General features: G+C 37.9%; 1 protein-coding gene across 1 annotated transcript in view; it reads left to right on the top strand.

The window, feature by feature from the left end:
• The first annotated feature begins 551 nt into the window (after positions 1-551).
• The window catches only part of CNGB3 (cyclic nucleotide gated channel subunit beta 3), a 128580-nt gene continuing 115994 nt past the window's right edge, over positions 552-13137 (top strand). The window contains exons 1-2 of the mRNA XM_046642578.1: positions 552-662; positions 4321-4402. Of these exons, the coding sequence (XP_046498534.1) occupies positions 552-662; positions 4321-4402 (193 nt within the window). The remainder of the gene's footprint in view (positions 663-4320; positions 4403-13137) is intronic.

Raw genomic sequence — 13137 nt, 5'->3', positions numbered from 1 at the left:
TGGCTTATAAAACAAAGAAGAAAGAAAGAGTCACCAGAAGAACAGAAAAAGGAAAAATTAGTGACATCATGGTGTAGGACTAGAGATGGGGACCTTGGGAAAGTGATCCATTGACTTTATATTATGAGCCCTTAGGCAAATTTTATTTTTTAATGATTTGCATGTGTTACTTTGATTAAAATTAGATAGATAGAGATAGGTAGGTGGATAATTAGAAAGAAAGAAAAATAAATCAATGAGCAATGGGATCACGTTTAAACAATTTAAATCAACAATGAAGTTTTGTTTAATTCCCCAATTACAAATTATTCACAGGAGAATTTTGACTGTACAGTTCATAAACAGAATTCAAATCGCCCAAGCAGAAGTAATTTGCTGCTTTTAAGCCAAAGCCCTGACTAGCTAGAGAGTTGCCTCTAGGAATTAACCAGCGCAAAATCCTGATTAAACAACTAATTGGCTTGTCTACTAATGAAAAGAAAAACAAAGTACGTTTCTCTACTTGGAGACACACAGTCCTAAAACAAGTTCTCAGAACGACCTCGGAGAAGATGTTTAAACTACCAATAATAAAATTCAACAAGGTGAAGCCTAGAGAGGGGAATGATGAGAATAAAGAAGGTCCTGACCCGAGCTCTCAGTCTCAGCCATCAACGGGACAGGTACGCTCCTCACCCTCCTGAGTCAGTCTTGACTCTCTTCATTTCTTGTCTGGCGATGGATTTTAATCAACACTGTGATATATAAGACTGCGTCACTGTTTTTCTTGCTACCCTCCAGGTCATGTACTCTCTGTCTTTGGGTTTATCCCCATTATTTTATATATTCTGCATATATTTGCTTTAAAATAGAATAAGAAATATTTAGAACACTATATTAGGACTTGGGAAAGCCAACTAAGACTACTCATTGTTGATTTTCACTTTTACCATGATCCAAAATAGAATCATTTCTCTAATATTAAATTGGTGATATGATTTAGTTTCAGCAAAGAACGTCAAACATTCTGGTCTTAGTAAACTACATCTTAACAGTAATTTCTCTAGACCGGGACTTCTTAATAGGGAACAGGTTTGCCACTCAGGACAATTGGCAATGTCTGGAGATATTTTTGGTTGTCACAGCTCAGGGGTAGAGATGCTATTGGCATCTAAAGAGTAAAGGCTAGAGATGCTGCTAGACATCCTAGGATGTACAGGACAGCCCTTCACAACATAGAATTGTCCAGTTCAAAATTTCAATACTGCCAAAGTGGAGGAACTCTCCTCTAAACAGATCTTTTCATAAGTTCTAAGTCTGTAAAATGAAGATAATTCACGCTTTGTAGCCTTGTTATACAAACTAGAGACAGTGTATATAAAGCACATATAGGAACTTAAGCGGCAATTATTACTATGATTATGATTGTGAGCAATTTGTGTTTTTATGATGGGTTTAGGTCCAAAATAATAATTATATGATCAATATTCACTTACAGCCATCCATAAAACAATTTTCATGAATTATTCACTAGATTTACCTAAAAGAGCTACATAAGGTTTTCAGAGTAATAATTACTTTCCCATCTAAAAGAATTGGATGAAAGATGTCAAGTATGAGCAGGAGGGTACCTCAGAGACTAGAACAGCATGGCCTAGTGATTCAGCTTTAAATGAGCCTAGAGTATAGAAAACTCCAAGATCACTTAACACAGCCCTGAAAAACCTGCCTGCCTTCTCTGATTAATGTAGACTCTTCTCGCAGAGGAGATGTGGAGGAGGTGCTTCATGAGGCTGCTCTTGACTTATTTCTAATTCTTATGTCAAAATAAATAATCCCACACTTTAAACATTATTTATATGTTTAAAAACTCATAAAATATCACAAATGTTGAGCTGGTTACTTCCCTTCAGCTAGCCTTGCTGTGTTTCTCTCTGGGAAAGTCACCACGGTGATGTTTAACCCTTGCTATCATGATTATTTTCCACAGAGCACATAAAAATAGCTAATATATTATTCTCTTGGAGAACAGAATAGCTAACAGCAATTACTATGTGCCAAGCAAGGTGCTATCCCCTTTCCAAGCACTATCTTATTGAAGCGTCACAAGAACCCTGCGTCCTGTTATAATTTGCTACTACGCACAACTGACAAATTGCAGAGCCCAGATTGGAACTCTGTTCTGACTTCAGCGCCTGAGAGCTAACTTGCTAGGCTTTACTGCTTCAGAACAGGAGGAATATTAGTTGAATCAACTTTTCCAAATACTCTACCCACAGGATAAAGGGATGTTAGACAGAAAGCAAAAAGCAGTTCTGACAGTCCTTGCAAACTAATATACTCTCTCTGTGTAACTCTAATGCAATCATCCTTATGAATCTGAGATAGCCACTTATGCTATTGGGAATGGCAAGCAATATGTCTCATCTTTTACTATATTTTCTAAAAATTCCATTAGTCTAGTCAAATAATAAAATACTAATGGCTCTTGCCTCTGCTCCTCTCCTTTAAACTCTCTCCATTAGAAATATCTACTCCTACGGCCACCACGCTCGTTTCTACATTGATGGTTCCAAATCCATACGAGACCAGTTCCATTTTTAAGACCCTGTCCAGTATTTTCCAGGTCTATCCCATGCCATTCCAATAATTTGTGGATAATTTTTGGATGCCATATGGATGTCAGTCATGATGTCTACTAGCATCACATTATATCTTAAAAGTCATATTTTGGGAATTATTTGCATATATTCTTTACAACAACCTGTGGGTATAGGAAAAACAGTTTTTCTCCAGTTTCAAATGTGCTAAATATTAAAAATGACAGAAAGTTAAAACTATATCTTCCTCCACAGGATAGAATCTTTTAAAATGGCATTTAAACAATACACTTCTGAAATACAAATAGATGATTTGAGTTCTATAGGAAAATTTCAAGGAAGGAACAAATCAATTTACCTCATATTTTTCAATGTCATTTAAATAGTTAATTCTCAAACCAAAATAGCAGAGGTAATTCAGATTTGTCAATAACCAATAAATCAAGAACTTCAAACTCAGACTAATCCAAACTCTCTCTCTTGTCCTCCGAAATAAGACTCTACTCACATAAATCTACATTTGTATACATGTAAAGACTATGATGGAAATGTCTATGGATAACATCATAACACGATGTAATTTACTTGATTGAAGTCAGAAGGCTTTATCATTACTTCATAATACATCCAGGGATCCATACCTTTCTAGCCACTTAATCAATTTCCTATTCACTGACATAAGAATAATCATGGCTGCCTTGGGTAACACATTCAATTACCATGAGGCCTAAATTAAGTCATCTGATTAATTTACTTTCCAGTTTAAAATGTTTCTGACATACAGTGCCTATAAATAATGTCCCACTCCACATCAAAGCTTACAACACTCTCAGGGTCCTTGTCCCTTCCTACATCACTAGCCTCATCTTCTCACGCTCTTTCCCATCCAACCACTTCTACTGTAGTTCCTTCCACCTATGTACAATCACACCTTGGGCTTTTGCTAAATGTGCATCCTCTGCCTAGAATATTTTCCAGGCCTTGTCCATTTGGAAAACAAAAATCTCATCTTGATTTTACAAATCCTTCCTTTTTAATAGTCTCCTTTCCTTCCCTTCTACTCCAGTAGAATTGACCGCTCCATCTCTACACCCCATCTCTACCCTCTACAAACATCTCATCACTTATAACATTTCATCGCAGTTAGATTTTTGTGTGTTTATCCCCCTCCAATGAGACTGTGGGCAGCCTGGGAGCCAATCTTTCTATGTTCTAACCTTATATCTTGTTTTACTCTGTCTCCATCGGAACATTCCCAGGCATACACTGGCCGTGTCCAGTGAGACTTACCTACATTTCAAAGGAAAGCTTAGATATTTGGACATATGAGGCAGAGGCAAATGACAAGAAGACAGCTGTGAGTAAAGGCACTAAACTGCTTTCTTCTCTCCATCACTTTATAGTCTACCACTAAAGACCTAGGCCAGGACCAATGCTAGGGCTGTGGGAAGTCAGGATCAAAATGGACAGGAACTTGTGCCAGATGGATGCAGCAACCACACCTACAAAAAGAGAGGGTACCTGTGACCAACAAGCTGTGGAGGGAAAGGCTGATTATTCAATAGTAGAGCTGAAAATATTCATTTATGTGCAAGGATTGTCATTTTTAGTACATCATAAACAAATGATCAATTTTAAAGACTTGCTTGATAATTGAATGAAAAACTCTGTATTATATTTTACATTCAGCTTCATTTTTACATAAATTCATCATGTTCAATCTCTACTTTTTTTCTCAAAGGGAGAAAATGAAAATGAAAAGAACTCTCTAAAAACCAAGATGCCTCCAGTCGCATTTGAAGAGTCACACCCCAAAATACAAGGTCAGAACCCAAATTCACAAAAAAGCTAAACAGCAAAATGCGTATTTCTTTGAAATGTGTTGTCTGATAAAACACTTGTCCTTCACTAGGTAAATTATCTAGGGTCACACTTGAGACTATTTGAAGATCTGAATATTTGCAAGCACTATTTCTTCATTCTATCACTTACTCAATAGATGCTGTTTTGTCACCTGCCGTGTGCCAAGCACTGGTCAATGGGCTGGAGACACAGTGGGGAACAATGTGGGCCAGGCCCGTGTTGACATGAGCACATAGTGAACAATGGGATTTCAGATAAGGGTCAGGAAAATAAAATAGATGTGGACTGGTGTTCAAACGTCCTGTGCTCTTGCCTCTGCTCCTCTCCTTTAAACTCTCTCCATTAGAAATATCTACTCCTACGGCCACCACGCTCGTTTCTACATTGATGGTTCCAAATCCATACGAGACCAGTTCCATTTTTAAGACCCTGTCCAGTATTTTCCAAGTGACCCTTGGACATATACACCTGTATGTTCTGCTACTATCCAAAGAAAGCATGTCTGAAACTGAATTCCCTATCCTCCCCTTCGAATAAACTCCCTCTCTGGTCTATTTCTATTCCTGGTCCTGTCATTCTTTCAGTCTCTCAATCTCAAAATTTTATTCATGTTTTATTCCTCTATCTAGGTTGTCCTGTAAAGAAAACTAATCACCAACTCTCCTTTCATAATGGCCCTCACACCCACTTCATTCCTTTCTACTCCCTCCAATACTATCCTGGTGCAGGCCTTTATCAGTAACTCATGCCTGTGCAGCTCCTGGGCTCTCTAAGTGGTCTCTTCCGGGGAGGACTCTATTTCACCCAATCTCTCCCCTTTTCATCCAGCCCAAACACTGTTGGCAGATTACCTTCCGTTAACCCCCGTTTTGATCTCATGTCTCTGTTCAAGAACCGTAAATGCCTCCATATTGCCGGCATGACAAAATTTGAATTATTTCACCTGACTTTGTAGGACGTAGTGCAATCTATTCCCTGACCCTCTTTCCAGGCCTTCTCTCCTATTCCTTCGCAGTATGAAAAGTACATCATAACCAAGAAAATACAAAAATGATAGCTAATTCACCAGAACAGAATGTGCTATTGTTAAATAATGAAAACAAAAAGTCATTGTTATAAAACTAGAGTAAATGTTTTCAATTTTCATCTATTAGACAAAATCTTTGTATGATGATTTTTAATGGCTTTATTTTTTTTATAGCAGTAACATTGGTTTATAACATTATATAAATTTCAGGTGTACATTGTATATATTTTCATTTCTGTGTAGACTACATCATGTTCACCACCTAAAGACTAATTACTATCCATCACCACACATAAGAGCCTAATCACTCCTTTCACCCTCCTCCCTCCTCCTTCCCCTCTGGTAACCAACAGTCCAATCTCTGTTGCTATGTGTTTGTTTGCTGTTGTTTTTATCTTTTACTTATGAGTGAGATCACACGGTATTTGATTTCTCCTTCTGATTTATTTCACTCAGGATAATACCCTCCAGCTCCATCCATGTTGTCACAAATGGCTAGATTTCATCATTTCTTATGGCTGAGTAGTAGTCCATCGTGTATAAATACCACATCTTCTTCATCCTTTCATCCCTTGATGAGCACATAGGTTGCTTCCAAGTCTTGCCTATTGTGTATAAGGCCGCAATGAACATGGAGGTGCATGTATCTTTAGGCATTTGTGTTTTCAAGTTCTTTGGATAAATACCCAGCAGTGGAATAACTGGATCATATGGTAGATCTATTTTTAATTTTTTGAGGAATCTCCATATTGTTTTCCATAGTGGCTACACCAGTTTGCACTCCCACCAGCAGTGTACGAGGGTTCCCTTCTCTCCACATCTTCTCCAACACCTGTTGTTTCCTGTCTTGTTAATTATAGCCATTCTGACAGAAAGTGAGGTGATATCTCATTGTAGCTTTGATTTGCATTTCCCTGATAGTTAATGGTGTTGAACACCTTTTCGTGTGCCTCTTGGCCATCTGTTTATCTTCTTTGGAGAAATGTCTGTTCAGATCTTTTCAACTGAGGCACAACTGAGTTTTTACTAGCTAAAATTTCTCTCTAAGGCAGAAAAATAAGAAATATATGAAAATTACACACTACCAGAGGCACTCACAACTAGAATGTACAACTATGTACTGGGGCTGCTTTGGGGAGAAGAAGAAGAAGGGAAAAAAAAGGAAGATTGGCAACAGATGTTAGCTCAGGTGCTAATCTTAAAAAAAAAAGAAAACTACAAGCAAGATTGTAAATAAAGAAGCAAATCACAAGAAAGATTGTAAGTAAACAAATTCCTGGCAAAGAATTTCCTCACAATCAAAAGCTGAAGAAACAGCCCCATTCTCATTATACTTGACTGCTCCTATTTGAGAGAAAAGCAAAGGACCTATGTGAAGAGAATAACTGAATTTAATGCAAAGATGCATAATAAACTTGAATAACTAGAGGAAAATAAAATGTTCCCAAGTGGGAGGATAACATTATAAAGATATCAGTTTTTTCCTAAGTTAATTTATATTTCTATTTTTTACACTTTCCTCTCTACTCACTTTCAATAATATAATGAAAAAAAAAAGGAGAGGAGAAAATTCACTTTAGCTTTCTTGGCTTTATTTATTTATTTACTTGCTTATATTGAAGAACAATTCTGGATCTTTGTTACTCAGATTAGCATGTAGAGAATACGCTTGTTCCTGTACAGACCAGCTGTTTTTAACGCTATCTTTCTTCTGCATTTTCACCTCACCCAAGATAGCAAAACAGCATCTCCCAAATGGTCAGCATTTGCTTACCTGAGGAGGAAGAAAAAAAAGGCTAAATGTTCTGCAATAAGTTTTTAAACATGAATACAATTTAATCTTACCTGCTAACTGATGACTAAAGCTTAGTTACTCGATTGTTAGATTATCTGATTTAAAATATTTAGTAAGATGTGTCACTGAACAAAGAAAACACTTAATAATCACAAGGCTCCATTGCTGATAAAAGTTCACACAGAAAACTCCCACAAACAGTAAGACTCAAACACCAAGAGGATATAGTAAGAAATGTGTTCTTGACATGTGTTATCAACAGTTGAAGAACATTAGTCAATCTACAAATTTTTTCAAAAGGAGAAGAAGGCCCTTCTGTAGATCACATAAGAATTTTCATTGCAGACAGCGAAATGTGGTTCAATAATGGAGGTCCTGAGGAAGAGAGAAACTCTACAGTAGAAACCAGATCTACACAAGGGAAGCCACAAAAAAAAAAAAAAAACCCACAGAATTATCAAAATAATTCAGACTACAATTCTGTCTTACTATAACTTATTTTATAATCATGATGGTTTCAAATCTACAGTTCTGACATAGAAATACAACCTTATGGTATGAAACTAAAGATCACATCTTTGGGATGACAAGTTTATTCTAATCCTTGTTTTACTTTTTTTCAAAGTGTATTTGTAAGCTTAATTTTTCATAGCTGGTAATAAAAACTGTTTTGTGGAGCCACCATTTAAGAGAAGAGCTATTTGAGTGGCAAGGAAAGAGTAGTTTAATTTAAATCTGCAAACTTAGCATGCTTTCAAAGACTTTAATAGGAATAACAGTTATATATTTATGATATTTTGTTTTGAAAAGGCAAAAATTATTAGTGTTTAAAGATAGCCTCTTATACGTGCTTGGTATTTTTGTGTTCTTCACTTCAAAACATGCAGGTGCAATGTCACAATATCTGCAGATGCTGATTTCTGATTATAGAATTCTGATCTTCTGCAGAGCGTGGTTTAATTTATATCTGCCACGGAAATAAAAAAATGCAACACATTTTGGATTCACATAAAGATAACTTACTAAAGTCCTCTTTTGATTACAATCAGCCTTCTTGGGCTTTCACTTCACTTATATTACACTAAATGCTTCTTTAAGCAAATGTTTTGGTACCAGTAGAGGATATGTAAATTGCTTACCCAGTGTTTTGTGATGCTGTAAGGTGACTCTATTTGTGCGGAAATAGATCAAAGTTAGGTGCCCATAGCTAGATTGGTGTGGTAGGCTGAATAACGGCCCCTCAACAATGTCTGCACCCTAATCCCCAAAACCTATGAAGTTGTTACTTTATGTGGAAAGAAACTGCTGGGGTTATTAAGTTAAGGATTTTGAAATGGGAAGATTATTTTGGACTCTCCAGGGGGCCTCAGTGTAATCAAAGTATCCTTATAAAAGGAAGACAAGAAGGGGAAAGGCAGGAGAAGGAGATGGGACAATGGAAGCAGATGTTAAATTGACTCACTCTGAAGATGGAGGAAACGACCACAAACCAAGGCAAGCAGGCTGCCTCTGCAAGCTGAAAAAGACAAGGAACCTTTCCACAAGGAATGCAGCCCTTCGGACCTGTCTTATACTTCTGACTTGCAGAACCGTGAGACGACAAACCTGTGTTGCTCTAAGCCATTAAATTTGTGGCAACAAATTACAGAATAGAAAACTAATATTTATGGCTTTAAAATACTCTATACTTTATGGAGTATTCTCAGAAAACTAAGAACAGATCTACCATATGATCCAGTTATTCCGCTGCTGGGTATTTATCCAAAGAACTTGAAAACACAAATGCATAAAGATACATGCACCCCTATGTTCACTGCAGCACTATTCACAATAGGCAAGACTTGGAAGCAACCTAGGTGCCCATCAAGGGATGAATGAATAAAGAAGATATGGTATTTATACACAACGGAATACTACTCAGCCATAAGAAATGATGAAATCTAGCTATTTGTGACAACATGGATGGACCTTGAGGGTATTATGCTGAGTGAAATAAGTCAGAGGGAGAAAGTCAAATACCATATGATCTCACTCATAAGTAGTAGATAAAACAACGGCAAACAAACACATAGCAACAGAGACTGGATTAGTGGTTACCAGAAGGGAAGGGGGAGGGGGGACGGCAAAAGGGGTGATTAGGCACATGTGTGGTGATGGATTATAATTAGTTTTTGGGTGGTGAACATGATGTAATCTACACAGAAATTGAAATATATCATGATATACATCTGAAAGCTGTATAATGTTATAATCCAATGTTACTGCAATAAAAAAATTTTTTTAATAAAATAAAATAAAATACTCTATACTTTAAAAAGTAACAGTAAAAAAATGAAATTGAGTTTTAGCCCAAATAATCACGTAAATTCATAGTAAAGCCATTATATTATACTAGAAAGGACATTTGTTTTAGAGTTTCACGTCCCTGAATTCAAACTATAACTCTGCCACTTACTAGCTTTGTGTAACCTTAATCAAGATATTCAGCATCTCTGAGTCTCAGTTTGCTCATGTATAAAACAAGGATATTACTGTCATCTCCTGGTTGTGGGTCCAAATTAAATTAATTAACATGTGTAAAGCATTTGGCATCGAGGTTTGTAAATTCCAATGTAGACAGAAGTCAGATAGATAAAAGAGGGTCATGTACGCCCTGTCTAAAGAGGCCAGAGGCTGCTCAGCTCCAGCCAGTCACTGCCATGTGGGGGTGAGGGTCAAGTGCTGTCAGATGTCCCATTTTCCGTCTACAGAGAATGAAAATGCAAATTTTAATGTGCAATCTCCCAATTTTTAAACGTTGATATTTTTAATGCGTAAATATTTCCTTTTTTACATCACTGAAAGGAAAGCCAAATTCTTGTCAAACTTAGCCCAAACTACCATTTGGTGACCTCTACCATCCATGTGGTAGGTACTCAATGTTGTTCCTACCTACGAACATTGACAGCCTCACACAAGGTCTGCATCCGACCGTGTTTTCAGTTATCCTGTTACCGTCACTCCTCGTCACACATGATCTCCATCGCAGACTTTGCATTGAAAGGCAGACGACAAGCGCCGGATCCCCCACGGGCCTCATGTGCAAACAGCTCGCCACAGCCAAGACCTCTGGGTTCCAGGTCCAGCACAGTTCCAAGTCTGCAGGGGCCTCCCAGGCCTGGCCAGCCCCTCACCATCTACCCAAACTGGCCCAGCCTGGCCTCAGCCAACTCTTAGTTTGGACAGAAACCCAGAAAGAGAAAGACTGCTTTAGAGCTAAAACTGCTCTAAAAAATAAAGTATGTTAACTTTTGAAAAAATATGCAGAAAAACAGGGGTCAAATCCTAGCTTGTTGAAACAGGCAACCACTCTTCAGTTCTTGGCAGTAACAATTAATTTATACAATTTAACTTGTCCTAAATCGGTAGGAAAATAGCCAGACTGTCTTCTGAAATTTAGTTTACAAGAATCAGTAAAGACTTCCCTGTATAAGATCAACCCATTTGATTAGCATGCAGGGGAAGCACCAGTAGGGCTACTTTTAGTCAAATAGTCCACTCTCTCTGTCAGTCCTGTTCATCAGCCAAGGGTTACGGTGGGAACACAGAAAAAAACAAACAAACAAAACATGAATGAAACTTGCTATCAAAACCAATCATGCAGATTTCTCTTCTTCATCCAAAAAAAAATAGTCTTGTATTGTAAAGAGAGTTACAGAACTTAACAACATTAATTCAAAATTATGCCCGATGTGATGATGAACAAAAGAAGTGAGAAATTAATAAACTTGGGCGTGTAAAATTTCTGAAAACCTACTCTAGAAAAAAGATAAGTATGATGTGCTTTATAGTTTGAAATGATGAAGAAAATTCCTAACCAGGCTGGTTTGGCAAGGGACAGAGACATAATCAGCGTACCTTCAGTGGCCAGGGCTCATCGGAAGAAAACCCATGGCTAGCGGGAATTGAACAACCAGGCAGGGGACCGAGGCCGCCCTAGGAACTAATTACCTTCTCTGCCTCTCCCTCACAGTCAACATGGCCGCCATTTCTCATGTCTGCTGTGTTTCTCCCTGTTTCTACTATTCCTCTATTTCCCAGTCCCAATTCCAGAGAGAGCAGCTTGACTGTCCTAGATAACAAGCATTGTTCCCATTGAGCAGAGCCCTTCATGCCACGGCCAGGTCACTAGCCAGCTGTGGACCCGCCACCCTCTTCAGGTCAGGTGCCCAGCTGGGCGCACAGTCAGTAACCATTCCTGCCTATGACACAGCAGAGTGCTGCCTCGCTAAAGACAGAGAGGTGGGGAGAGCTGTACCGCCTGAAGGAAGAAGTGAGGCACACAAACCCTACTCTGTTTTAAGTATCAAGTGAAAGACCAGACTTTGGTTGATAAAATTCCTCAGTTTCCACCTGTTTTTTAAACCAAAATCTTAAGAGACTGTAACCAATGTGGATAGGGTGGGGTGTTTTGTTTTGTTTTTGATAAAATGCCATATTTTTTTGTAGTGTGCATGATTTAAATATATTTGAATAATTCAATTAAATCAAATTCTATGTTTTCAGGCGTCTTTCTGCTAAAGGTTGTAGGTGATTTGTGGGGAATTGCATTCTGCTTTCCTGATCCCGGGAACCCTCTTAAGTAAACAGAAGCTTGTGCACGCTCCACATACATCAATGCTGTACAGACCTGAAAGAGTTGATATATCTTTTTTTTCAAAAAATAGATAATTTACCGCAGTCTGGCTGGTGGAACACTTTGTGTTTATATTGCATTTTTCTCAAATGGAGTCTTTATCTAATCCTTGCAGAAATCCCCATGACAAAAGTATTTCTCATTTTATGGATGAGGAAACTGTTATAGAAAAGCGACTTACTCAGAGTCATCCAAAGAACCAGGGATGTAAGGATTAGGGCTCTCTATTGGGTGCCCAGCACCGAAACTCAGCACATCCCTTAATTCCTACATAAAATGTATTTTCTAGATGAATTAATCCCCATAAAAAGTCCCTGAAACCAAGCATGACATTGAGAGAGGACAGGATTCCTCAATGCTGACACAGTACCAAGGCCACCCTAGATGGGTCTGTATTCTTTTATGTTTGTTCATCTGTTCATTTCTTTACTTGTGATGAGGCATCCCAAAGGAAAAAAGTCTGGCTAAATATAAAAATGCTTTTAGGACTTTATTGCACATTAAGGACCTCCAACCTCTGATCTGATGGAAGGACCCCATCCTACCTCCCTTAGTACAGGCTCCAGCCTGTATACCTCCAGCAATGGGGCTCTCACTCCCTCATGAAGCCATGAGTCTCCCTCTCAGACAAGTTTAGTTGGGAGAATGTTGGGGGTTTTATTTGTTCATTTTGCAAATTCCACTGAGGGATCCTTCTTCTGCCTTGTGGAACATAGGAAGTAAGTCTACTTTCTTTTCTATGTAACAGCCTTCAAAGAATTTGAAAGAACTGCTAGGTCATTAGTTAGTCTTCAATATTGTGGCTAAAGAACCCAAGTTCCTCCACCACTCCTCATTGGGATGGTTTCCAGAACACTCACCCACTCTGAATCCTTCTCCTCCAGAGTTTTTACGGATTGCATGAGGACTTCTTAACATAAAGGACTTCATTTCTCTATTCTGTGGCATTTCAGGGAGCTCTTTCAGATTCCGTTTTATATGCACTGCTATGATGTTTGTCAACTTCTTCCATGTCATTTGACAATCTATAAAGATATAAAAAATTTTCAAGAGTTATCAAAGTGTTATCAGTAAAGTTATTCTAAGAACATCACATATTCTAGCAACTGCAAAATTAACCACAAGCTGAGTCAAAAATACAATCTGAATGTGCCAGAAAATAATCATTAATCATGCACTTCTTAAAACTGTGTTATTC

Source organism: Equus quagga, chromosome 16 (genome assembly GCF_021613505.1).
Source record: "Equus quagga isolate Etosha38 chromosome 16, UCLA_HA_Equagga_1.0, whole genome shotgun sequence".
In the NCBI taxonomy this organism is placed as follows: Eukaryota; Metazoa; Chordata; class Mammalia; order Perissodactyla; family Equidae; genus Equus; species Equus quagga.
This window is presented reverse-complemented; position numbering and strand designations above follow the sequence as displayed.